General features: G+C 40.0%; 1 protein-coding gene across 3 annotated transcripts in view; it reads right to left on the bottom strand.

Moving 5' to 3' along the window:
- Positions 1-23,076, bottom strand: part of sgsm1a (small G protein signaling modulator 1a) — an 80,367-nt gene extending 57,291 nt beyond the window's left edge. Inside the window, exons 1-3 of one of the 3 annotated variants that reach the window (XM_062051283.1) lie at positions 22,993-23,076; positions 22,834-22,877; positions 2,305-2,380 (exon numbers count right to left, since the gene is read on the bottom strand). In XM_062051283.1, coding sequence (XP_061907267.1) covers positions 2,305-2,380; positions 22,834-22,877; positions 22,993-23,047 — 175 coding nt within the window. In that variant the 5' untranslated portion in view covers positions 23,048-23,076. The remainder of the gene's footprint in view (positions 1-2,304; positions 2,381-22,833; positions 22,878-22,992) is intronic. The other 2 variants (XM_062051284.1, XM_062051285.1) reach the window with 2 other exon arrangements.
- Between the last annotated feature and the right edge of the window lie 3,267 nt (positions 23,077-26,343).

Raw genomic sequence — 26,343 nt, 5'->3', positions numbered from 1 at the left:
TGTGCGCTTGAATGCATTCAACTTTTGTTCATAATCAGTTAGTTTCACGACAGCTGACGCAACTTAATTCTCATTCGTTGAGCTAGCGTCACAGTGCTTTAAACAGTGCTGAAGGTAAGCACCCATTGACTTCAATGGGGGAGCATAGAGCGGGTTGTTCCACTGCAGCCAAACTAGACAGCTATTTGACAAACGCTCAACTTTGTCCAGCCCATCGGACGCCGAGCGTCTCTAAAAGGAAAATAAAAAGTTGGCTTAGCTTTGGCTGGCCTGGATGCTGAGCTTCCGCATGATGACAGAATGATCTGTCTGAGGCTGAATCCCTTTTTAATTGACAGGAAAATGAGCAAAACAGCGGTCTTGAAATAGAACCCACTGCCAAAACGTTTTATTAAACTTAATTCCGTTGTTCCGAGTTGATATGGGGAATTATACAATCCTTTAGGTGACGTTTTCTTTGTAAAATCTGTCATCATTATACACTTATCTGTTATTGGAGATTACTTGTGTTTAGAGAGTAGCTGAAAATGAGCGTCCCCTACCTGAAAGACCAGCAGCTGCCACAGAATAGAATGAGCTACCAACAAATACAGTAGTTTTATTAAGTAACGTAATAATAATGTTCAGCATTTACCTTGGATAGCGGACTTCAACTGTATCTTCTACGAGCTGCTTCTCCTTTAACCACGCTATCAGCAGCTTGTCCATATTTTCATGCATAAATGTCCGCTCTTTAGAAATTAATTTTAACACCCTTGGCTGGCTCACAGCTCAAATGTTTGCTCACAACTTAAAGCCAAAAATTAACCAAGAGAAGGCTCGCATCTCAAAATATTTGTAAGGTGGACGTGCCTAAAACTCTCAAGTTTTTGGTCTTCTATATTTGACACTCTCAGGCAGGCTCTCGATATGACCATAACACCTAATCCGCTTACTGCTCTTTTAGTCATTCCGCTGATGGACGGTTTGCCTGCAACCGCTCGCCATGTCATTGTGTTAACGACTGTGTTGGCTAGGCGCACAATTCTTTTTAAATGGAAACTTGCGTCTCCGCCAAGTCATAACAGTTGGATACAAGATGTTTTGCAGTGTCTACAATTGGAGAAGCTTAGGTTTTCACAGAAAGGATCTGTGACATCTTTCCATAAAACTTGGGGCCCCCTCCTAGACCTTATTAGGGACAAGTGTGTCATCACCCCAAGCGATGTGAGTGGCACAATTTAAAGTCAACCGTTGTAGTAAGATCCTCCCCAGCACTTCATTCCTTGTGTTTATTTGCTTATTTTATTTACTTTTATTTTATTATCTTTTACTACATATTTTATGTTTTTTTTATAATATATTTTTAATTTTTTTTTACCTTATTTATTCATTTATTTATTTTTAATATACTTTGTTAGATTGAATCTATGTTTGCATATACTTGTGCTTTTATATCTGATACAGGCACTAGGGGACAATTACCTTGGGGACTGAGTGGGTGGGTACTGAAAGGGTATTGAAGGTTTGTAATTGATGTTAGGTTTATTATGCTTCATATCTTAAAATGTGCAGATCCCTCAACTTGTTGCCATGAGACACTATACTGCACTGTCTGCAAAATTCAAAAAAAATAATTGGAAAAAATATATAAGTCTGGGCTTCCCTGCTTAGGCTGCTGCCCCCGCGACCCGACCTCGGATAAGGGGAGGAAGATGGATGGATGATGGATATATACATATTTGTAAAGTGAGGCACTCGTAAGCTGAGATACCACGGTAGTTGTTTTTTTTTTTAACTCCTGAAATCACACAAATGGGAATTTGGACAAAATGTCCAGGGAACATACACCTCTCAAGTTGCAGAAAACGTTGAATGCATGATGTCGCACGATGCGTCAGTAATTCGAGAGTCCTCAGTAAACCATAAATAACTCTGTGTGTGTGTGTGTGTGTGTGCGTGTGTGTGCGTGTGTGTGGTTTTTTTTTCCTAGCCATTTTGTGATTTACTTGCAAGAATTATTCTGAAGGACCAGCCTAACCAGGGGTGCATGAAAGTTAGGGTAGAGTATCTTGTTGTTTTATTGAGGTAACTTCTTTTCACACTTGTCTAACAATTATGAACCTTTGCAAGTTAGCGGAATTAGGTTCGTCATTAACGTTAAAGCCAAGTGATTTATTAAGATGTTTCAAAATTACCAGTGAATAACTTATTTTTGGACTTGTATACAATTAGAGGTTTCATGATTGCGAATAGAAGGACCTCTGCCTTGCAGGCTTAATAAACATGGGTGTGATCAAGCTGTGTGCGATCAAGCTTACTCACCACAAAAGGAAACAATATGGCTGCTGTCTTCATGAACAAATTTCCTGGTGACTGCTTCCTCCATAATCTGCTTCACCTGTCAATGACAAGGCAGATGCTGGATGACTCACTCATTAATATGCCACAGCTGCACACACAGTCTCTGAGGGGCTTGTTAAGCGAGTGATAAATAAATTTAAAAATAACAACATGGGTGCCTTGAAAGAAAAAAAAACAGAAAGTAGAAAAATTGTACACTTTTGGTTATATCTGTGGTTGAAACGTTCAAGTATGTAAAAGTGAGTGGGATGGGTGCAAAGTTGCTTCATGAGTCAACAGCTCTCACTCAAATAGATCTGTCCTTGGAATCGAAGAGGTATAGGCATACACTTATTTAGGAGTGCACAATAAATATTGAACAGATAATTATCGGGCCGATATAAGAAATTATGACATCATGCTTATATATCTGATAACAATAAAAGATAGCGCTGATAAAAATAATAATAATAATAATAACAATAAAGTAAAAAAAACTCTCCAATGAGGCAAGGTTATCTGTATTGTTTCAGAGGAAGATTATTTGCGTGCTATTTGCGCCAAAGGTTTTGCAAACATTCCATTAGGAGGGGTAACAAATTAGCTTTTTTACATTAAACCCACTTAAAATGGCAGTATCGCTATGACAATGTTTTTAAAGATTGCCTCAAAGCCGTCTGCAGAGAAAGTTGTGCACAAACTACAGTTAATAATTTAAAATAATAATAGATATAAATAAATTATCCGTTAGTATCGGTCTTGAAAAGCACAAAGTTCAGGAAATCTGTAAAAAAATTAATAAATAGTGCATCCCAAGCATGTAGTGTCCATGCAAACTCTCTTCTACTTTCAGGAGGAGAAATTGATTATTTTAGATTAAAGCCTGATGACATCATTTCTAGCCAAGTTGAGGAAAAAAAACAAGGTTTGATACGCATGCTCACAAGGCAACGCTCATAATTGGTCGTCATAGGGATGAACCGTCTCCCTGCTGTCCTGACAACAGCTAAGGAACACTAGTTAAGAAGACCTAATAAATCAATCGCCATGACGACGTGTCCCTGAGCGAGCACCGTTCCTCAGTCGTGATGTGGAATATGAACCTGGGCACAGACACGCATAAGCAACTGTAATTTCAACAAAACCCGACCACAGTAAACTTATCACACAATGTTCATTTCACTTTATACACTCTAAAATGTTCACTCTGTTCCTCCAGTCCTATTTCTTTTAACAATCTATCTGTATTGATTGTCTTGCAAGCCAGTTCAGCTCAAAATATCCTATCCTATCAGTTGGCTGCCAAATCAGAAAATATTCATAGTCTACCATGACTTCATTTTACAAATCAAATGGTATTGTTGACCTTTTACTGACTGACTGTGAGGCAGTGCACTCATGCAAGCTATATGTTGAAACACTAGGTGGTCTGTATAAATTATGCATCTATTATAGACAGATAATTGTGAACGACGCGGATGCTTTGGGGGCTTTTTATCAGACTGACACCAAAATCCTGTAAATCCAATATTGCTGAATCCATCAGAGGCTCATAAACGTAATTATTACCCAGTAATCATGGTTTGATCATATGACGTAAACAGTGTTTGTTTTTTAAGTGTAAAACAAACAACCTGGTATGTCAGGTAATATAAAATATATTAAAAAAAATCCACAAGTGTATAATCAGTAGACATGACGCATATTTTTTTCTTTTTTTGCATGAACATCATTGGTATCTAAAGCATCAACAAAAATGCATCAACCATGATTAATTTACCAGCCTGATTATGAGCACTCATTGAATTATGGCAGCTGTATTTTCTCATCTGTCTTACCAATCAAGTCTTAGACATATGCATGCAGCAAAGTGTCCATGCACAGACAGCCTGCAGGTTGCTATGGAGACGACACGTGTTGCTCAGTACATAAGTTCCGCCATGACCGCACATCAATAAGTTCCATTCTTCTCTGAGACAAACTCAAATGAAAGCAGTCCTTCAACTAATAACCTCAGGATGGCTCAGTTGTGTCGGAGGTCCCTGCTCCTTTTAGTATCACTGATTATCTATGAAGACAATTTAAAGGGTAACCATTTCTACAAACCCCGTTTCCATATGAGTTGGGAAATTGTGTTAGATGTAAATATAAACGGAATACAATGATTTGCAAATCCTTTTCAACCCATATTCAATTGAATGCACTACAAAGACAAGATATTTGATGTTCAAACTCATAAAATTTATTTATTTTTGCAAATAATAATTAACTTAGAATTTCATGGCTACAACACGTGCCAAAGTAGATGGGAAAGGGCATGTTCACCACTGTGTTACATGGCCTTTCTTTTTAACAACACTCAGTAAACGTTTGGGAACTGAGGAGACACATTTTTGAAGCTTCTCAGGTGGAATTATTTCCCATTCTTGCTTGATGTACAGCTTAAGTTGTTCGTTCAACAGTCCGGGGGTCTCCGTTGTGGTATTTTAGGCTTCATAATGCGCCACACATTTTCAATGGGAGACAGGTCTGGACTACAGGCAGGCCAGTCTAGTACCCGCACTCTTTTACTATGAAGCCACGTTGATGTAACACGTGGCTTGGCATTGTCTTGCTGAAATAAGCAGGGGCGTCCATGGTAACGTTGCTTGGATGGCAACATATGTTGCTCCAAAACCTGTATGTACCGTTCAGCATTAATGGCGCCTTCACAGATGTGTAAGTTACCCATGTCTTGGGCACTAATACACCCCCATACCATCACAGATGCTGGCTTTTCAACTTTGCGCCTATAACAATACGGATGGTTATTTTTCTCTTTGGTCCGGAGGACACGACATCCAGTTTCCAAAAACAATTTGAAATGTGGACTCGTCAGACCACAGAACACTTTTCCACTTTGTATCAGTCCATCTTAGATGAGCTCAGGCCCAGCGAAGCCGACGGCGTTTCTGGGTGTTGTTGATAAACGGTTTTCGCCTTGCATAGGAGAGTTTTATCTTGCACTTACAGATGTAGCGACCAACTGTAGTTACTGACAGTGGGTTTCTGAAGTGTTCCTGAGCCCATGTGGTGATATCCTTTACACACTGGTGTCGCTTGTTGATGCAGTACAGCCTGAGGGATCGAAGGTCACGAGCTTAGCTGCTTACGTGCAGTGATTTCTCCAGATTCTCTGAACCCTTTAATGATATTACGGACCGTAGATTCCTTGCAATAACTGGTTGAGAAAGGTTTTTCTTAAACTGTTCAACAATTTGCTCACGCATTTGTTGACAAAGTGGTGACCCTCGCCCCATCCTTGTTTGTGAATGACTGAGCATTTCATGGAATCTACTTTTATACCCAGTCATGGCACCCACCTGTTCCCAATTTGCCTGTTCACCTGTGGGATGTTCCAAATAAGTGTTTGATGAGCATTCCTCAACTTTATCAGTATTTATTGCCATCTTTCCCAACGTCTTTGTCACGTGTTGCTGGCATCAAATTCTAGAGTTAATGATTATTTGCACAAAAAAAAAGTTTATCAGTTTGAACATCAAATATGTTGTCTTTGTAGCATATTCAATTGAATATGGGTTGAAAATGATTTGCAAATCATTGTATTCCGTTTATATTTACATCTAACACAATTTCCCAACTCATATGGAAACGGGGTTTGTATTTAAAATCAAATTCCCAGATTAACCAATGTGTAGATGTGACAGCTGGATGCATGTGTGTTGCAGCAGCATGATGAATGAAGCTCCTCAACTCAGTGCACCCTAAAGGTATCGGTCTTAGTGATATAGGATCTGCAGGCTACTCCAAATCACTTCTGCAATAGCAGAGCAGAAAAACAAAAAAATCCCTCCATTAACATCCAGCCTTCATTATTAAATAACCGAGGTGGCTGTTACAGGCTGCATAAAGCCTCTACAACAGTTAATAAAATACGATTACAGCTGTTGTGTATATACCCATTCAAACAAGAGATTAAAAAAAAGGGTTATACTTGTATAGCGCTTTTCTACTTTCAAGGTACTCAAAGTGCTTTGACAGTATTTCCACATTCACCCATTCACACACACATTCACACACTGATGGTGGGAACTGACATGCAAGGCGCTAACCAGCAGCCATCAGGAGCAAGGGTGAAGTGTCTTGCCCAAGGACACAACGGACGTGACTAGGACGGTAGAAGTTGGGGATTGAACCCCAGTAACCAGCAACCCTCCGATTGCTGGCACGGCCACTCTACCAACTTCGCCACGCCGCCCAAAAGATGAACATAATAATAAATAAGTTGCTTAACTGATTGCCTCCTGCAATAATGATACAGTACATCCGGTAAGTATTCGCAAGGCCTCAATTTTTTCCATATTTTGTTATATTACAGCCTTGTTCCAAAATGGATTCAATTACATTTTGTTCTCAAAATTCTACACAACACCCCATAATGACAATGTGAAAAGTTTTTAATTTTATTTTGCAAATTAAAAAAATCACATGTACATAAGTGTTTACTTTGTTGATGCATTTTGGCAGCAATTACAGCCTCAAGTCTTTTTGAATGCGATGCCACAAGCTTGGCACACCTATCTTTGGGCAGTTTTGCTCATTCCTCTTTGCAGCACATCTAAAGCTCCATCAGGTTGGACAGAAAGCGTTGGTTTTCATTCAGGATGTTTCTGTACATTGCTGCATTAATCTTTCCCTCTATCCTGACCAGTGCCCCAGTTACTGCCACTGAAAAAACAACCCCACAGCATGTTGCTGCCACCACTATACTTCACTGTAGGGATGGTATTGGCCTGGTGATGAGCGGTGCCTGGTTTCCTCCAAACATGACGCCTGGTATACACGCCGAAGAGTTCAATCGAAATAATTTTCATTCTCATGGTCTGAGAGTCTTTCAGGTGCATTTTGGCAAACTTTTTACTAAGAAATGGTTTCCGTCTGGCCACGATACCATACAGGCCTGATTGGTGCTTTGCTGTAGAGATGGTTGCCCTTCTGGAAAGTTCTCCTCTCCCCACATGCTGTAGCTCTGACAGAGTGACCATCTGGTTCTTGGTCAATTCCCTGACATACTTAATGAAAACCAATGTTTCCCATCCAATCTGATGGAGATTAAAAGGTGCTGCAAACAGGAATGGGTGAAACTGCCCAAGATAGGCGTGCCAAGCTTGTGGCATCGTATTCAAAAAGACTTGAGGCTGTAATTGCTGCCAAAGGTGCATCAATAAAGGCTGTGAATAACTATGTACATGTTATTTTTTTGAAACGTATGGAGACAGCCAAATCACATGATAAAAGAATTCCTCATTCGTGTTTGCATATTGTGGACTACGTGTACCAAGTTATATGGCAATCTGAAACATTTGAAACAGTAGCCTATAGGCATACCTTGGTAAAATGTCTCCTCTTTAGTTTTGGGCGTACATTAGGCTGCTAAGCTTGCTCCACTTATTTTCACAATTGCTAGTGTTCGTTGTAGTGCGTTTTAGTCTTTGTTTTATGATAGTACTGACAATAACCATATGTCAGTCCTACAGCTTAGGACCCGTCGCTTGCCATTTGAAGTTCCTTGGAGTAGCCCAGTCAATCGAGCTGGATTCGGCTGCGTACCGGTATGTGGCAACCTCAGTCAGGGAGAGGGGGACTACAGAATTTTGACAGTGATTTCAGTATCATTTCTGGTCAGATTCTTACATATGTCTTTTTTAAATTTTATTTCATAACTGATTAACTTTTTTTTTAAATTATATTTATATTCATTATACTCGAGTTATGATACTGTACTTGTAAAACATTGTGTTTACTTGCCGGCACGGAGGCAAGGGTTTTTGACTTAAAAGTGGCTTTGCACTGTGAAAGGGACTTTAGCTGCTGGCGAGAATGCTACAGTGCGTTGAGGAAGCGTTTGTTAGCTTGTCGCTGTCAATTAGTAGGATACAGCTATGATATGTAATCAACATGCAATAACGCAATATGAGAATTGTAAAAGCTTTAACGTCGGCCATATTTATTTCAGTTATATCGTATATAGCAGTGGTGTGCCGTCAGGGCCAGCAAGTCCTTCTCTGCTGGCCTAACGTAACCAGAGATCATGATCATAATTAAAGATAAAAGTATTTTTTTATTTGCTTTCTCTAAATATCTAAAAGTATTCATAATCTTTTCATGTCATATTATGCTCCTTCCAGCGCTGTTGTTTTTAGTTTATAGAGTTTTTATCCAATCAGAATTCAGCTAGCTTATGTTGCCATGCTGTACCAAATCTGCCTAGAGCCTTCAGATTCAGCAATGCTGGCGTCTATGCACTGTAAGTGTACGGGGACATGCAGTGATAGACAGTTGCAATAGCCAATCAGATCATGCGTTGTTGTCAGTAAGGCCTTCTAGATGGCCTAAGGCAGATATACTGTATAGTGATGTTATGAGCTAGGTATCATAAGAACTACATTACCCAGAATACACAGTAGTGAAGAACATGCGCAGTAGCCCCGTTTAGGTTGTTTAATGTAGACATGCCAGGAGCTGGATGTTATTGACGAGCACGCTGTGGAGTAAACTTTAAGAAGTCAGCCAACACGCCTCGTCTGCATCTTTTATGATCAGACAAGAAAACACATATATTTGCAAGTCCATTTTCAAGGATATTTAAAGAGAAACTATATCTTGTGAGACCATGTCGGTCAACCCCGGAAGCTAGCTCAGCTGTCCCGGCGATGAAATGTGAGTTCAGATATTTGATTTATTTATTTTTTCACGTTTAATATGTTTTTTGCAATTTTAATTTTGACAGTACCACATAAGATATGTTTTAATTGCTGATGCGGGTTTATTGATTTTTAAATGCGCCAGAAAATAACACGTTTTGTACAATGCCCAGTAGTGCGTAAATGTGTTTCTGTATAGTATTTCTCCGGCAATGGTCATGTGGGGACATCAATGATGGTATTTTGAGAGGTAATTATTGAAGTCGGACATCACTGAAGGCCTAGGTGGGAAACGCACGGCCCACCACTGGTATACAGTATAGTCTTTATTGCGCAACCCTAATCGTGTGGTTTTGATTGTTGATTGGTCATCTTCTTTAAGCAGTTTATGAAAAAAAGAACACTAATGTTTATGAAGTTTCTAACATTCTTAATTATTCTATTTGATCTATTACTTAATTAATTTGTGTGCAATGCTGCTACGCTCCTGTATACTGCATATGGTGTAGCTGATATTTCAACCTTATGTTCAACTAGTTTGTGGAAAGAAGGAAGGAAGACGTTTTATGGTCATTGCACAAGTACGACGAAATGTCATTTTCAGCACAAACCTGTTCAAGAGCAGACATACATTGTACAGGGTGACAGAACAGTAACGCTGATGGGTCACCACTTACGGCGCCCCATAAAAGGTGGGAAAAAGGTAGACGCTTGGGTCGGGGGGATGAGTAAAAAAATTCGATGCCAGACTGGGCTCCTATTGGATTTTTTTTTCTCATTATTCCGTTTACTACAACAAAAGCACTGACGCAGAATTTTATAACATTTACCACGAGATACTGCAATCTACTTCAAAATAAGTTTTAATACATCTAAAAATATTTAAGTTGACTGTTAATTTTTCCCACCACAAGGTGAATAGGTCAAATGCTTGGTACAACTGCAAACACAATCGCTGACTGTAAAGCAACACAAATAATTATTTTTCTTAAAGAAAAACAGATTATGAGGCACCGAACAGATTTCCCTCCACAAAGCCCAAGCAACCACATCTCAACCTGAAAATAGCTGACAATGCAATCTCTGCAAATCATTCTTGACCTGGCCTTATTTTAGAGAATCTATGAGTCTGCTTTCCACTTTCGTTTAAAGGTAAAGCATCCATCATCGTCAATCGGACAGTGCATCTTTAATCATACAAAGCATTACTTAAAATGTTGCAGCAGCAGCAGCTTGTAATTGAGTTTAGTTATAAGTGATGTACAACCTAATACAAGATGAATATCCTCTTCGTCATTCACCCAGTACAACCATTTCACATTCATTAACCATTACCGATTGCACCTAATAGTATCATTGTAATAATCTTCATTGGTATCTAATTTATGAATACAATAATGTTTTCCCATGCCTTTTATATCTTATAATCTTTTATTTACTGCATCTGAAGCTTCTCGTCAGTAAGCAGACAGTATTTAAAATGAAGACACAAGGAAATACAGTAAGACTGGAGACGGGTATGTTTAATAATCTTTTTCTCTCTCTGCAATAAACTTGTTTGTGTTTGTGCACAGAAAATAACAAAGGCTGCAGCACAATCATAAGAATGCACAGCAAGACAGAGTGGTTTTCTATAAAAACTGCGGCAAACAAGGGCAATATCATTCAAACCAATTTTGTGCCAGAAGTTGATTCGAGTGCCTCAGACACGCTGTGCTCTCTGGATAATGGCCCACGTTGATGGTGCATTTGAGTGTACTGATGGCACATAACCGGCTGGATGAGAACAACACATAGCATATTGCGCCACCCACATGTGTACCACTTCCACCGTCACTTTATTAGGTACACCTGCACAATGTTATTATTCAAAAGCTGCACAAGAAAATTAAGCATAGTAGTACGTTAGTAATGGTAAAACACATTATTCCTCTCTGTACACAGAGAAAAAGGATAACAATTAATTAATGACGTAAATGTGTTTAAATGCCAATTTAAACTGCTCGTAATGATGAAGTGCAGTTGAAGATCATGTCAGACTACGACCGCATTAAAGGCGAACTGCACTTTTTTCAAATTTTGTCTATCATTCACAATCCTCATATAAGACAAGAACACACATGTTTTTCTTTTTTTTATGCATTCTAACTCGTGAATAAACGCTAGCAAATTTTAGCTAACAATTTAGCTAATGGGAGTCACTCTATTCCGCCTGTAAAAACATCCAAAAGGCTCCATCAACATTTAATATACACACTGTAAGTATATATGTAAAGTAGTAACAGGAACATTTATAATAATACAGTTGGGAAAGGATTCATATGGCCCCATTCCTGGGTGGATCTCACATGATGCAGTCTGCTAAAATGATGGAAAGTGCCACTCTACATAGCAACTGGCGCTGTGGCATAGCAACACTTTACTGCCATCTAGCAGCTAAAGTGAATAGTGCACCCCCCCCCCCCCCACCCCAATTGGCACTTTTTATGTGTCAGGTAAACAAATCCCCTACCTACTGTATGTAATATTTAGGTCTTTTGCTCATTTAAAGCATATAAGTATGTCTGCATAAAGCAAAATATTTTTGAAAGTATTGCATATTGTTCTAATGTGTGGCACCTTGAGACAAGAATACTGTATGTTGATTGACAGTCTAGAAGTATCATGTGTTCCTTCCCTCAGTATTTTAATCTTGCAGTCATTTTCAAAGACTTTCAAATTCAAAAAATATTTAAAAAAACAACAACTTTCAATTAATTGATCACTGGGAGAGGCTTCTATAATATGTGATTTCTTATTAGTCAGAGGGTGGTACTGTTGTTGGCCATAATAAATTGCTGTAAGCCAGTCTTTCTCAAATAGTTGGGCGGGCCCCCCTGGTGGGGCATGGTGCAATGCCAGGGGGGGGGACGCGTGTGACCTCGGGCCTATTCTTTTTTTTTGCCGTACCAGAATATGATGAAGCATATGTAGCTCTTGGCTTCCCTGTAACCACAGTGGGAGATAAGTAAAACCCGCTGTGTTGTTTCCTTTAATTTGAATAAACTTACAATGTTATGCAGAGGTATAGTTATAACAATTTTGTAGACAAATTATACTATTTATAGTCACGGTGGAGAGTAAGGGGGCACAAAATATTTTCTTCTTCCTAGCGAGTGCATAACAGAAAATATTTGAGGGGCACTGCTGTAAGCTCACGACGCAGCAAGTTACAAGATTTGAACGCATCTGATATTGGATACTTTCTATTATGCTTCTGCCTTGGATACTTTTTATGTGTAAGTAATATGTAACTATAATCATGTGATATTTTTATTGACAAACGTTTTTTAAACTGCAATATAGTTCAATTAAGGACACTCATTACGTATGTCTAACTTGTGTGCTATTGTGTGCTTAGCTGTTGTGTAGCTGCTAGCTCCTAGTAGCCGAGAGACTACCATGTTTACCTTACCTTTGTATCGGAGCTTAGATCGGACATTTCCATGCATGCCGATATCATCCGATACTTGCTTTTTGTATCGCTATCCGATATCAATATCGGAATAGGGCACCTCTACTAATCTCGTTAACCGGTACCAAGTAGCTCCAAAGCACAAGTTACTAACGCAAACTATCCTGCTGAAAGGTTAACCGGCTTTTAGTACTGCAGATCCTGACTTAATTCTCAAATGTATCCGGGATAAACAGAAATCCTGCTTTATATTACAGGCTAGGGCTGGGCACTTTTGGCAAAAACCTACATCAAGATTTATTGAACCAATTACCTCGATTTCGGTTAATGCCCTCTTACTACTCTATTTTTGGGTCATCCTTATTGTAGCTAAAGTGTTCCTAAACAACTGACACAGAATTCCCGTTTGGGTACAAGCTGCTGGTGTTGAATTTTTGGCTCTGAATATCGGTTTCAATTATTTTTCCATGAATTACCCAGCACTGGAACAAGCCCCTAATCTTGTAAGGGCATAAGTAAGTACAGTAGTAGTCACGCCAACATTTAAGACTGGACATTTAAGACATATTGCCCAAAAAGATTGAGATTGATTCTAAACCAAAAAAGGGTTTCTAACCAAAAAAAGTTGTGCAACCAACAAATGGAGTCACAACCAAAACTTGAAGAAACACAAACAAAACCTATTGTTGCATGAAAACAATTGTCTGCTTTGTAAACCAGTATTCTGGTTAAAAAAAAAAAGGTTTGTTTGCAAATCTTTCTTTATTTCAATTCAATTATTTTTGTAAGCAAATCTTTTTTTCTTTGCAAATCCAGCTTTTATTTGATCCCATATGACGACATACATTCCCGCCCACATAAAGCTCAATTTAAAGGCCTACTGAAATTAATTTTTTTTATTTAAACGGGGATAGCAGATCTATTCTATGTGTCATACTTGATCATTTCGCGATATTGCCATATTTTTGCTGAAAGGATTTAGTATAGAACAACGACGATAAAGATCGCAACTTTTGGTATCTGATAAAAAAAGGCTTGCCCCTACCGGAAGTAGCGTGACGTAGTCAATTGAACATATACGCAAAGTTCCCTATTGTTTACAATGATGGCCGCATGAAGTGAGAGAGATTCGGACCGAGAAAGCGACGATTTCCCCATTAATTTGAGCGAGGATGAAGAAAGATTTGTGGATGAGTAAAGTGCAAGTGAAGGACTAGTGGGGAGTGGAAGCGATTCAGATAGGGAAGATGCTGTGAGAGCCGGGGGTGACCTGATATTCAGCTGGAAATGACTAAAACAGTAAATAAACACAAGACATATATATATATACTCTATTAGCCACAACACAACCAGGCTTATATTTAATATGCCACAAATTAATCCCACATAAAAACACCTAGGTGTTTGTTATGCTAGCTCCTAGCTACTAATAAGTAGCTCGAGCTAGTTATAGCTCGAGCTAGTTATAGCTCGAGCGGGTAATATGGACGGGATCCCGTATATATAACCAGCCAATACAATTCAAACACCTGCACAACACACACACTCACTCAGCCCAAAGAACCGTTCACCTAACCCAAGGTTCATAAAGCTTATATATTCAACCAAAGTTACGTACATGACACGCACGTACGGGCAAGAAATCAAATGTTTGGAAACGCGCAGGTGGGACCTGATATTCAGCTGGGAATGACTACAACAGTAAATAAACACAAGACATATATATACTCTATTAGCCACAACACAACCAGGCTTATATTTAATATGCCACAAATTAATCCCGCATAACAAACACCTAGGTGTTTGTTATGCTAGCTCCTAGCTCCTAGCTAGCTACTAGCTCGAGCTAGTTATAGCAAGCGATCAAATGTTTGGAAGCGTACTCACGGTATCGCGTCTGCGTCTGTTAACGAAGTCAAAGTCCTCCTGGTAAGAGTCTCTGTTGTCCGAGTTCTTCGATCTTGACTGCATCTTTCGGGAATGTAAACAATGAAACACCGACTGTGTTGTGTTGCTGACTTCCCTCGCAAAATACTCCGCTTACTACAACAAAAATTTGTTCTAATGTGTGGCACCTTGCTCAGCTTCTTTCTCCATAATGCAATGAACAAATTGCAACAGATTCACCAACACAGATGTCCAGAATACATCCAGAATGAGATGAAAACAGCTATTTCGTATTGGCTTCAATGGGGAAGCCATACCTGTGTTCTACAGGCTACGTCACGCGCATACGTCATCCTCAAAGGCGTTTTGAACCGGAAGTTCCCCGGGAAATTTAAAATTGCACTTTATAAGTTAACCCGGCCGTATTGGCATGTGTTGCAATGTTAAGATTTCATCATTGATATATAAACTATCAGACTGCGTGGTCGGTAGTAGTGGGTTTCAGTAGGCCTTTAAGTGAGGTCAAGACAGGAGAAACAAGAGAGAAACTCCACTGTCCTGTGATTGTACAACAAAACACAAGAAATTGTTCCAAATTTTTTTTTTTGTAACAAAATCTTAGGTGTGCGATAACGACCTTGCGGTGTGTGCTGGGAATCTCCATGGCAACAAGGTGATTGAGTGCGTACGTGTTAAGCGAGAAGCTCCTTAGAAGAACAAACAGAGAGCAGCTCCGTTCACAGCTAAAACCACAATAACATTGTCTGCTGCAGTCATTCAGTCTTCATTGGGCGCCATTAGCTATTTACAATTCATTAAATCTGATTGATGATGAAGTAGTTCTACCTTGAATATTTGCATTTATCTGTGATGTATAATGGATAATATCAGCCATACTACTAAGTTTTCCAAATTGCTACTTGCTCAAATAACTGTTTTATTTGAAATAGTAAAATGCTGTACACTGAATACAGTTAACAGACTATACCAAAAATAAATATGTCATGAGAAGTCAGAGAAAAATATTTTTAAAAAGCGTCCAGCTCCAATAATGCTAATCACACTCAAGTGCCTGCATAACATTGACTTAGTTAGATGAATCATTTCCATACTACTTTCCATACTTACTCCTCTGAGAGAAAAACATAAATTTGGATGCTGTTCTATAATTCCAAATAGCTGTGTGACCAATGTATTGCATCTCTTGGCATGCTGGAACAGCATTTGTTTCAGCATATTTGAAAGTGTGCGGCACTGCTTTTGATTCACAGGCGCCATAATTACTTTTAATTAGCCTGCTACATATCACTGATGATTTCAATTTCCTTTTAAGAGGACGTTTTACAATTATTGCATTTCAGTGATGCGTCAGAAGTGTAAAGCCAGGATAATTGGATTTAATTGCACGTTACTGGAAACTGCTGGCAGCTACAATGAGTTGGACATATAGTATAGTGAAATAGTGTCAAAGCGCTTTGAGTACCTTGAAGGTAGAAAAGCGCTATACGTGTACAACCCATTTATAGTACAGTATATTAAAACAGAGGCGAACTACAAACACACTAATAAAATATGATTTTTTCACTTTTGATGTCATGCAAGGCTTGAGTAAATCTAATTAGATTTCAGCCCAGTGAGAATTTAAAGGATTAACTCCATAAATGTTTATTAGCCTTTTAAAATGTGAACTGTACTTTTTTTTTTACATTTTGGAAATCATTCGCAATCCTTATGTGGGACAGGCACACATATGTTTTTCTTTTTTTATGCATTCTAACGTGTAAATAAACAACCGCAAAAGTCAAATAACAATGAGTCGCTCTTTTCCGCCAATAAAGCACTCTAGAAAACCTCCATAAACGTTTTATATACACACTGTAATCTAGTAACAGGCATATTCATCATAGCGTATTAATTTCACAGACGCATACCACATTTGCCTTTCCCTTCAACAACAACAACACTACTACTCAGGACATACTTCATGTAAGTCATCAACGACTACTTTGGGACAAATGATGATCCAAAACCTTATATTTTTTAGCCTGAATACTAAGCATCATGTAGCAGTATTGCTAAGTGCAGAACAAGATATACAGTACAAACTACAAACATAATGAAACAATCGCTTACTGTACAATGTCTGCGCTCACTGGGATAAGAATGAATCATAACCCACACTGACACCACACACACAAAAATGTTTTAAAATTTAATATAATTTAAAAATATATATATATATATATATATTTTTTTTTAAAATTTACAATTAAATTAATAGAAAATAAATAAATAAATAAAATGAAATAAAAAATAGAAAAAATAAATCAATAATTTAAAAAAAATAATAAATAAATAAATGAATAAAAGCCTTGCACCCTCAGCGAGGTCTCTGACCGGGAATGGCAGGCCACCAGACCGCAGTCCCCTATGAGGGGAGCGCCGTACTTCCGAACCCCAACCCACCCATGCATGTGTATTAGGCCCCCAAAGTGTCTACTGTGTAGTTAAAATTAGGAGGTCAGCCGTTACAGCCGACCTCCAGTCCCTGTCCAGGCAGGAGGCAATGAAGAACTATGGCCAGGAGTTCCCCCCCCCTCCACAACCTGTGACCTCGCAGGCGCACCACACCAGTTTAACATGATGCCACGCAAGTCTCAACCCAACTCTGCGGAGTCCATACCAGCAACCCCACGCAGAAAAAGTGCACACCCCCTATAATAAAAAACAACAATAAAATAAATATATATATTTTTTAAATAAATAGGTAAAATACTAAATAAATACATAAAAAATACATTAAATAAATAAATAAATAAAAACTAATTTAAAAAAAGGGGGTATCGCAGGGTAGTTGGGCAGCACCGCCGAGGCCCCAACAAGGGGGGAAGGCAGCCCACCAACCCAGTAACGGGCGGGCCCACAAGGCCGCAGCGCATGGCGACCCAGGACAGACCCTACCCCCCAGGGGAAGGATGAGGCCCAAGGAGACCCGAAGCCAGAGGGGCACGGGCCGGCCCCCGCCGGACAGCAGCAAGCCCCCCAGACCCCCGGGCGCAACAACCCGCCCAACCACCCACAAGAGAGGGACAGCCCCCGACCCAACCCAAGGCGACCACCCCCAGCCCCACCCGCATTCCAAACCCCGCCCAGGCACCCCCATCTACCCCCAACCGCTAGACCACATAAGGATCAGTCCGCCAGGCCGGAACCAGGGAACACACCACAGGCCCACACGACACCGCGGCACCCGGCCCCCCAGGCACCCAGGACCCCCCCATCCACAGAGCAAAACCCCTAGGAGCAGAGCCACAGCCCTGGCCCCCATGGGAGTCAGGTCAGGAAATTAATTAGCAGTGCCCAAAGAGATCGGAATTCTGTCTGTTATTTTTTGATTTCCAATTCATGAGAAAAGTTTTCTTGGTGATGCCTATTGCGTTGATAAGGAGGTATGTTTTGTTTATATCAAGATCAGTTGCGGAGAGATCACCCAACAGGCAGAGTAAGAGGGCGATGGGAATGGGAATCTCTAAGGCCAATGACAGGTTCTTGCACACTCCACGCCAGAAGTTATTCACAGGAGCACAGGACCACATTGAATGTAAGTAGTTATCTACCTTATTATCTGAGCAGTGTACACAAATGTTAGAGTAAGCTAAACCCATGTTATATATTCTTAGACCAGGGTAATGTATTCTGTAAAGTAACTTGTATCACCAAAAACTAATGTAAAATATCCAAACAACAGAATATTAAGTGCTTATTACATTTTAAGGAGAAGTGTAGATAGAAACATGTTACAACAAAAGTAACCAGAAATTACCAGTAAATTAATAATAAACTAAATAATACAACCAGAAATGAGGGAATATGTTACCACATACGTCAGCAACCAAATTAAGAGCCTTTGTAACCCGTTTTAAAATGATTCTAATGTATTATCATATATTAACCAAATAATATACCGTGATATTCATTGTTATCACAGGAGGCTGCAATATATTCTGCAATATAGATTTTAGGCTATATCCCCTGTCCCTACTTGCTGCACCAGTATGACATAACAATAAAAATTAGAAATACAGTGTAGTGTACAAAGCCAAGTCAGCCGTCTTTAGTCTCGTTCTGACGAGACTCACCTCCCAGGCACGCAGTAATCCTTACGGATTTAATTATTAGTTTACGGTAAAATATCTACCTTCCTTTAAGTTATTGTTTTTTATTTGTACGACAGTTATGTATGTTAACTAACCTGCTCAGTGGCCTTGTGGTTAGAGTGTCCGCCCTGAGATTGGTAGGTCGTATGTTCAAACCCCGGTTGAGTCATACCAAAGACTATAAAAATGGAACCCATTACCTCCCTGCTTGGCACTCAGCATCAAGGGTTGGAATTGGGGGTTAAATCACCAAAATTATTCCCGAGCACAGCCACCGCTGCTGCTCACTGCTCCCCTCACCTTCCAGGGGGTGGAACAAGGGGATGGGTCAAATGCAGAGGTTAATTTCACCACACATAGTGTGTGTGTGACAATCATTGATACTTTTACTTTAACTTTTAACTTTAGTAAACCACAATCTGTTGCGTTGTGTACACACAGTGATTCTCAAACTGTGGTGCGCGTACCTTACGCCAAATAAGTCTGTAAATATGTATTGTATATGGCAAGGGTCAATCGCGATCCACCAGTCGATCTTTGGGACCTTACCGGTCGGTCCATTGCAAAAATATTAGGAAAAAAAAGGATTAATATGACATCAGTACATGACAACCCCACCCGGAGAGTGACCAACAGACTTGCCAAGAATTTTAACCCCTTAACACGCCCGCACGCCTCTGCCTCTCTCTCTTCAGCCTCTCATCCCACAGCTCTCGACATCGAGGCCCCAGCCCCCGGAGCACTGCCGTCCACTACACCCGCTCGTCTCGCAAACGCGCATTTTATGTCATGCTCAAACATCACGCATGAAGGCTGATTGTTGCAATGCATCGGACATTTTCTAGTATCCAACATCAAACAACTCTTCCCTCACTACGAGCCGATGACCATTATCGCTCGTCTGCGACGGGAACGAACCAGTCAAATTTCAGAGTCCGTGAACATTGCTCCAAAGTACGGAGTTTGTGTTGAATTATGAATACAAAACTAAACAGTGACTTATGCAAAGCCAGTAATATATGATCAAACAAGGCGGCAGCTAAAGGACTTCCCCATTTTGTCTCACAGGAAAAACCCGCCAGGTGAACAGCTGATTTTACTACTTCCAGCGCTGACGTATGACAACCATGTGACTCGCGTCACACAAATACACTGCAGTACTAAGACTATAGTGCCCATAAACTGTTAGCGTCTACAGCAGGGGTGCCCAAAATGCGGCACAGGGGCCATCTGTGGCCCGTGACTCGTTTGTCATTGGCCTAGGCCAGGGGTCGGAGACCTTTTTGGCTGAGAGAGCCATTAAAGCCAAATATTTTAAAATGTATTTCCAAGAGCCATATAGTATTTTTTAACACTGAATACAACTAACTAAATGTGTGCATTTTTAAGTAAGACCAACATTTTTAGAGTATAATAAGTCCCTTATTCTTTTTAATAACATTGTTAATCTGAAGTTAACCAATAATAAATAAAATATTTCTTACAGGTGCGGAAGAAAACGGATTGATGGATTAAGATGCATGAGAATGTTTTATATTCTGAACGTTATTTTTAACACTGATTACCAGCGGAATTATTCATTACTTATCGTGTTAAGCAATGTCAGCTAAGATTTATCTGAGAGCCAGATGCAGTCATCAAAAGAGCCACATCTGGCTCTAGAGCCAAAGGTTTCCTACCCCTGGCGTTGGCCCCAGGCACATTACAAAGAACAACAAAAAAACACCAGCAAAAACTGGGAATGATACTCCATATACTAGTGGTCACCAACCTTTTCGAGCCCACGATCTCTGGTCTCAGGGAAAAACCAAAGCAAGATCTACCCCTGCGTCAACTTTGTTTTATATGTGTTTGTATAATATATATATATATATATATATACATATATATATATATATACATATATATATATATATATGTATGTATATATATATATATATATATACATATATATATATATATATATATATATATATATATATATATATATATATATATATATATATATATATATATATATATATATATATATATATATATATATATATATATATATATATGTATATATATATATATATATATATATATATATATATATATATATATATATATTAGGGGTGTGGGAAAAAATCAATTCGAATTCGAATCGCGATTCTCACGTTGTGCGATTCAGAATCGATTCTCATTTTTAAAAAATCGTTGTTGTTTTGTTTTTTTTTTATTAATTTTTTTTTATTTTTTAAATTAATCAATCCAACAAAACAATACACAGCAATACCATAACAATGCAATCCAATTCCAAAACCAAACCCGACCCAGCAACACTCAGAACTGCAATAAACAGAGCAATTGAGAGGAGACACAAACACAAACCAAAAGTAGTGAAACAAAAATAAATATTATCAACAACAGTATCAATATTAGTTACAATTTCAACATAGCAGTGATTAAAAATCCCTCATTGACATTATCATTAGACATTTATAAAAAAAATTAAAAAAAGAACAATAGTGTCACAGTGGCTTACACTTGCATCGCATCTCATAAGCTTGACAATAAACTGTGTCCAATATTTTCACAAAGATAAAATAAGTCATATTTTTGGTTCATTTAAAAGTTAAAACAAATTTACATTATTGCAATCAGTTGATAAAACATTGTCCTTTACAATTATAAAAGCTTTTTACAAAAATCTACTACTCTGCTTGCATGTCAGCTAGGGGTGTGGGAAAAAATCGATTCGAATTCAAATTGCCATTCTCACGTTGTATGATTCAGTATCAATTCTCATTTTTCAAAAATCAATTTTCTTCCCCCGCTCCCGGCAATGTGTATGTGCCTTCTGGGCTACCGTAGGTATTGCAGCGTTGCTACCTGGTGGCTAGCTAGTACTAAGGGGAGTATATAGTGTAGCGTTGTTGTGTTGCCGCTAAAATGCAGGTAAAAGAAAAAGACACAGAGCAGCCTAAAGAAATACAACCGCCTCCGCGGGCTTTAAAAGCAAACGTTTGGAGACACTTTGGATTTTACCGTGGCAAGAAAGGGCTTGACATGACTCATGCAATTTGCAGACTTTGCAACGCTAAAGTTAAGTATTTTGGGAATACTTCAAATCCCCGCGCTCACTTGGACAGACACCACCCACAGTTATCAGAGGAAAAGGATCATCCACTAACACCACCGGCAGCAAAATTGGGTTTGGTTTTGAAATTGTATTGCATTATTATGGTATTGTTGTGTATTGTTTTCATTTAAAAAAAAATTAAAATAAAAAATAAATCCTTTTTGAATCGAGAATCGTGTTTAATTGAAAAAAAAAAAAATCGATTTTGAATCGAATCGTGACCCCAAGAATCGATTCTGAATCAAATCGTGGGACACCCAAAGATTCACAGCCCTAATATATATATATATATATATATATATATATATATATATATATATATATATATATATATATATATATATATATATATATATATATATATATAGGTTGGTGACCACTAGTATATGGAGTATCATTGTTGATCATGTTTTAACAGTGTGTGTAAAGTTACAGTGGCCAGAATTTTAAATAAATAAAAAGCTCTGGCCTGTTTTTGCTGAATACTTAGGCCTACTACGCTACTGTATTTTAATGTTGGCCATTATGGTGGTACTTGGGGAGCCAAGTGTTTTCTGAGGTGGTACTTGGTGAAAAAAGTTTGAGAACTACTGGTGTACATCGTTCCATTGTTCACTGAGTATTTGCACGACTTAAAGATGTGTGACTCGAAGGATGCCTGAATAAAAATGTTAAAAAAAGATGTACAGTATTGCTTTGAGTATGTTTTTATGTGTTAATACCGTAATATGATATGACTATGTTGATGATGAGCGATACTAGAGGGATACAGCTGAACAAACCAACAGAGTGTCTTCCATATTTGCTTCCATTGTACAGTACATCACGACCACACGCACACGCACACACATTTATGCCCCACTGACAGAAGATTGCAGTTTCCTCTGGTAAAAACACCACAAACACCTGCAACACACGTAGTCAACATCATAAATCCTCTATTATTATACTCATAATAATTTGAATAATTGCTGCCTCAGTCAAAAATACTTAATGCAAAAAAGGCTGTACTTCCGGAAGATATGAAGAAATACCCAACACGATATTTAACAGGTGTCATATAGTGACAGCAGAAAAAAACTAAAAATAAACAGTTAAGGAGACCAACCAGGTTTTTAGGATACAGAACTTGTCGTCTTTAAAATGTGTATTTTATTTTTTTTGTACCAAGCTGAAAACACCCACCTCTTTCTTGACGGTGCGCAGCAGCTTCTGGCGTGTCTCAGCTTCTAACGACACACAAACAAAGATATGACATTTTGTCGTTGACCTAACTCTAAGTACTGTTTGCTAAAATATGAATATAAGAAATGTTTTCATTACAAAGATGTTCGCGTTTCCTACCTGCCATGATTGTTGCCATGGATCCAGTGCTCCTTCCGCGCTCAGCACCTCCCATCAAAAAGACCTGCGACTTCGACAAGTGTCCCAAGACTCCGCCCCCTCCCTCTGAAGACACGCCTCTTAAAAAGACAGGCATATTTCTCCCTGCGTTTTTTGCAAAGATATGGTCAACTGGGACTAAGGCCCAGTTTACACTAAGCCGGTTAAGGTTATCCAGGGTAAATACCACGTAACCTTATCCGAGTCCACACACAACAATGCCACCGTTTAAGACCCCCGCTCCCCTCCGTCCGCCTGCGACCTAATACGCATGCGTGGAAAATGTGCACCTCCAGTGTTGCTTTGTGTGCAAGTTCTTAAATGTAACTTATCTGAACAATATCCAGTGTTGTGGTATTTCAGTTAACTGGAATCCAGTGTGCTGTGGGGCCATATTGTAGTGAGCCATCATAAATTTATCAAATCTTTAATAAACGAGTAAAAGTACACAATGTGACAAATAACATTTTACATCAATCAAACTAGGGATCTAGATATCTGGTTAGGACTAGGGCTGTGAATCTTTGGGTGTCCCACGATTCGATTCAATATCGATTCTTGGGGTCACGATTCGATTCAAAATTGATTTTTTTCGATTCAACGCGATTCTCGATTCAAAAACGATATTTTCCCGATTCAAAAGGATTCTCTATTCATTCAATACATAGGATTTCAGCAGGATCTACCCCAGTCTGCTGACATGCAAGCAGAGTAGTAGATTTTTGTAAAAAGCTTTTATAATTGTAAAGGACAATGTTTTATCAACTATTTAACTATTAAATGAACCAAAGATATGACTTATTTTATCTTTGTGAAAATATTGGACACAGTGTGTTGTCAAGCTTATGAGATGCGATGCAAGTGTAAGCAACAGTGACACTTTTTTTTATTTTTTATAAATGTCTAATGATAATGTCAATGAGGGATTTTTAATCACTGCTATGTTGAAATTGTAACTAATAGTGATACTGTTGTTGATAATATTCATTTTTGTTTCACTACTTTTGGTTTGTTCTGTGTCGTGTTTGTGTCTCCTCTCAATTGCTCTGTTTACTGCAGTTCTGAGTGTTGCTGGGTCGGGTTTGGTTTTGGAATTGGATTGCATTGTTATGGTATTGCTGTGTATTGTTTTGTTGGATTGATTAATTTAGATTTTTTTTTTTATTTAAAAAAAAATAAAAAAATAAAAATCGATTTTTAAAAAATGAGAATCGATTCTGAATCGCACAACGTGAGAATCGCGATTCGAATTTGAATCGATTTTTTCCAAACCCCTAGTTAGGACACTCCTCACTCTTTTGCCTTCACCTTCATTGTCCATTCGTTTTTGGTGACTTTATATACTGTGGACCTAGACGTTGAGTCCGTGAAATACATGGCGGACAAGAACTAATACAGTCTGCTTTGCCAGTCCAAAAGCATTAGCCGTTTTCCGTAGTTGTCCCTCGACGGCCAGGTAATAAATACAAAGTACACGCTACCTTTTTTATTACATCCATGGGAGCCCGCATTCTCGTTGACTCTCCTTCGACAAATGTACTGTCACGTGGGTGGGTCGCAGCCGTTCTTCCAATACAAAAAACGGCTCCTGACGACAGCGTGAAGGTGAGCTTGGATTTATTCAACATAAATCACTCAAACTACCATCAAAAAAGCAAACAATAAAGCAAAAAGGCAAGCGTGCCAAAAACACAAATGAAGCTGCTACTGAGCAGAAGCTATGACGTGGACTATGAAAACTTACTTGTTCAGCAAGGGACATGAACCGATGTGACAAAGACAATGAACGCAGAACGAGTGAACAGAAAGAAAGACTTAAATAACAGACATGATTAACAACAGGTGCGTGGCTCAAAACGTGAAACAGGTGCGTGACATGACAGGTGAAAACTAATGGGTGACCATGGAAACCAAACCAAACAAGGAAGTGCAACCAGGAACTAAAAAGAGTCCAAAAAACAAACACATGGCCAAAACAAAAACATGAACAGACATGACAGAACCCCCCCCCCCCCCCCCCCCCCCTTACGGACAGATCCCAGATGTCCAAAAAACAAAACACAAAACAGGATCAAGAGTCATGGGAGGGCGGGAGGGGGACATGGCGGTGGGTCGCCAGGCCAAGTGGCCCCGAATCCACCGAGGCATAGTCATGTGGCGGCGGCGGCGAGTGGAATGCCGCCGCCGCCGCAGGCGAGGTGGACGACCCGGGAAGGGCCACACCCGTGGCCGACGAGAAGGTGGGCGCACCCGGCGTGGCGGACGACCAGGCAGCGGCCACATCCGTGGCAGACGAGAAGGCAGGCGCTTCGTCGTCGTGGCAGGCGTGGAAGTAGCAGATGACGAAGCTTGGCGTGGTGCGTCGGGCGGCAAAGCTTGGCGTGGCGTGTCCTGGCAGCGTGGGTCCTGGTCCTGGCAGCGTGGATCCTGGTCCTGGCAGCGTGGGTCCTGGTCCTGGCAGCGTGGGTCCTGGTCCTGGCAGCGTGGGTCCTGGTCCTGGCAGCGTGGGTCCTGGTCCTGGCAGCGTGGGTCTTGGTCCTGGCAGCTTGGGTCTTGGCGTGGGTGGTCTTGGTCTTGGCGTGGGTGGTCTTGGTTTTGGCGTGGGTGGTCTTGGTCTTGGCGTGGGTGGTCTTGGTCTTGGTCTTGGCAAGGGTCTTGGTCTTGGCTGCTTGGAGGTTCTTGGCATGGCGGTGCTTGGTCTTGGCTTGAGGAGTCTTGGCATGGGGGTGCTTGGTCTTGGCAGCGTGGAGCTGGAACCGGAGCTTGGCAGCGTGGAGCTGGAACCGGAGCTTGGCGGCGTGGAGCCGGTACCGGAGCTTGGCGGCGTGGAGCCGGTACCGGAGCTTGGCCGCGTGGAGCCGGTACCGGAGCTTGGCCGCGTGGAGCTGGTACTGGCAGCACTGGAGCTTGGCGTGGAGGAACTTGACGTGGTGCAGGTGGCCTAGCTGGGGGTTGCTGCTTGGCAGGCCGAAAGACCGGTGGTGGTGGACGGGCCGGAGGTTGCTGCCTGGCTGGGCGCAGCTGAGTCACCCCACTATTACAGCTCCTGCCCCCCCCCCCTCAAGGAGCGGATACCAGACGCGCTCCCCGTCTGGAACAGTTTTTTGGGGTGGGTGGAGAGAGGTCAGGAGGGGGGCAGAATCCTCCCCATTAAATTGTCCACAATGTCTATTCACCACCCCCACTTTAGACTGGGTCTGAAAAAATCTAAATTTTGAAAAAAATTTCTCAAAAGGATTATTTTTTGAAACAAAGTCCTTAGTGGGCGGCTGACAGAGGTCGTAAATGGAATCTAAAAAAAAATCTTGGTCT

This window comes from Entelurus aequoreus, linkage group LG06 (genome assembly GCF_033978785.1).
Source record: "Entelurus aequoreus isolate RoL-2023_Sb linkage group LG06, RoL_Eaeq_v1.1, whole genome shotgun sequence".
NCBI classification, from domain to species: Eukaryota; Metazoa; Chordata; class Actinopteri; order Syngnathiformes; family Syngnathidae; genus Entelurus; species Entelurus aequoreus.
Note: the sequence above shows the minus strand (reverse complement) of the source record. Positions and strands in the feature narration are given on the sequence as shown.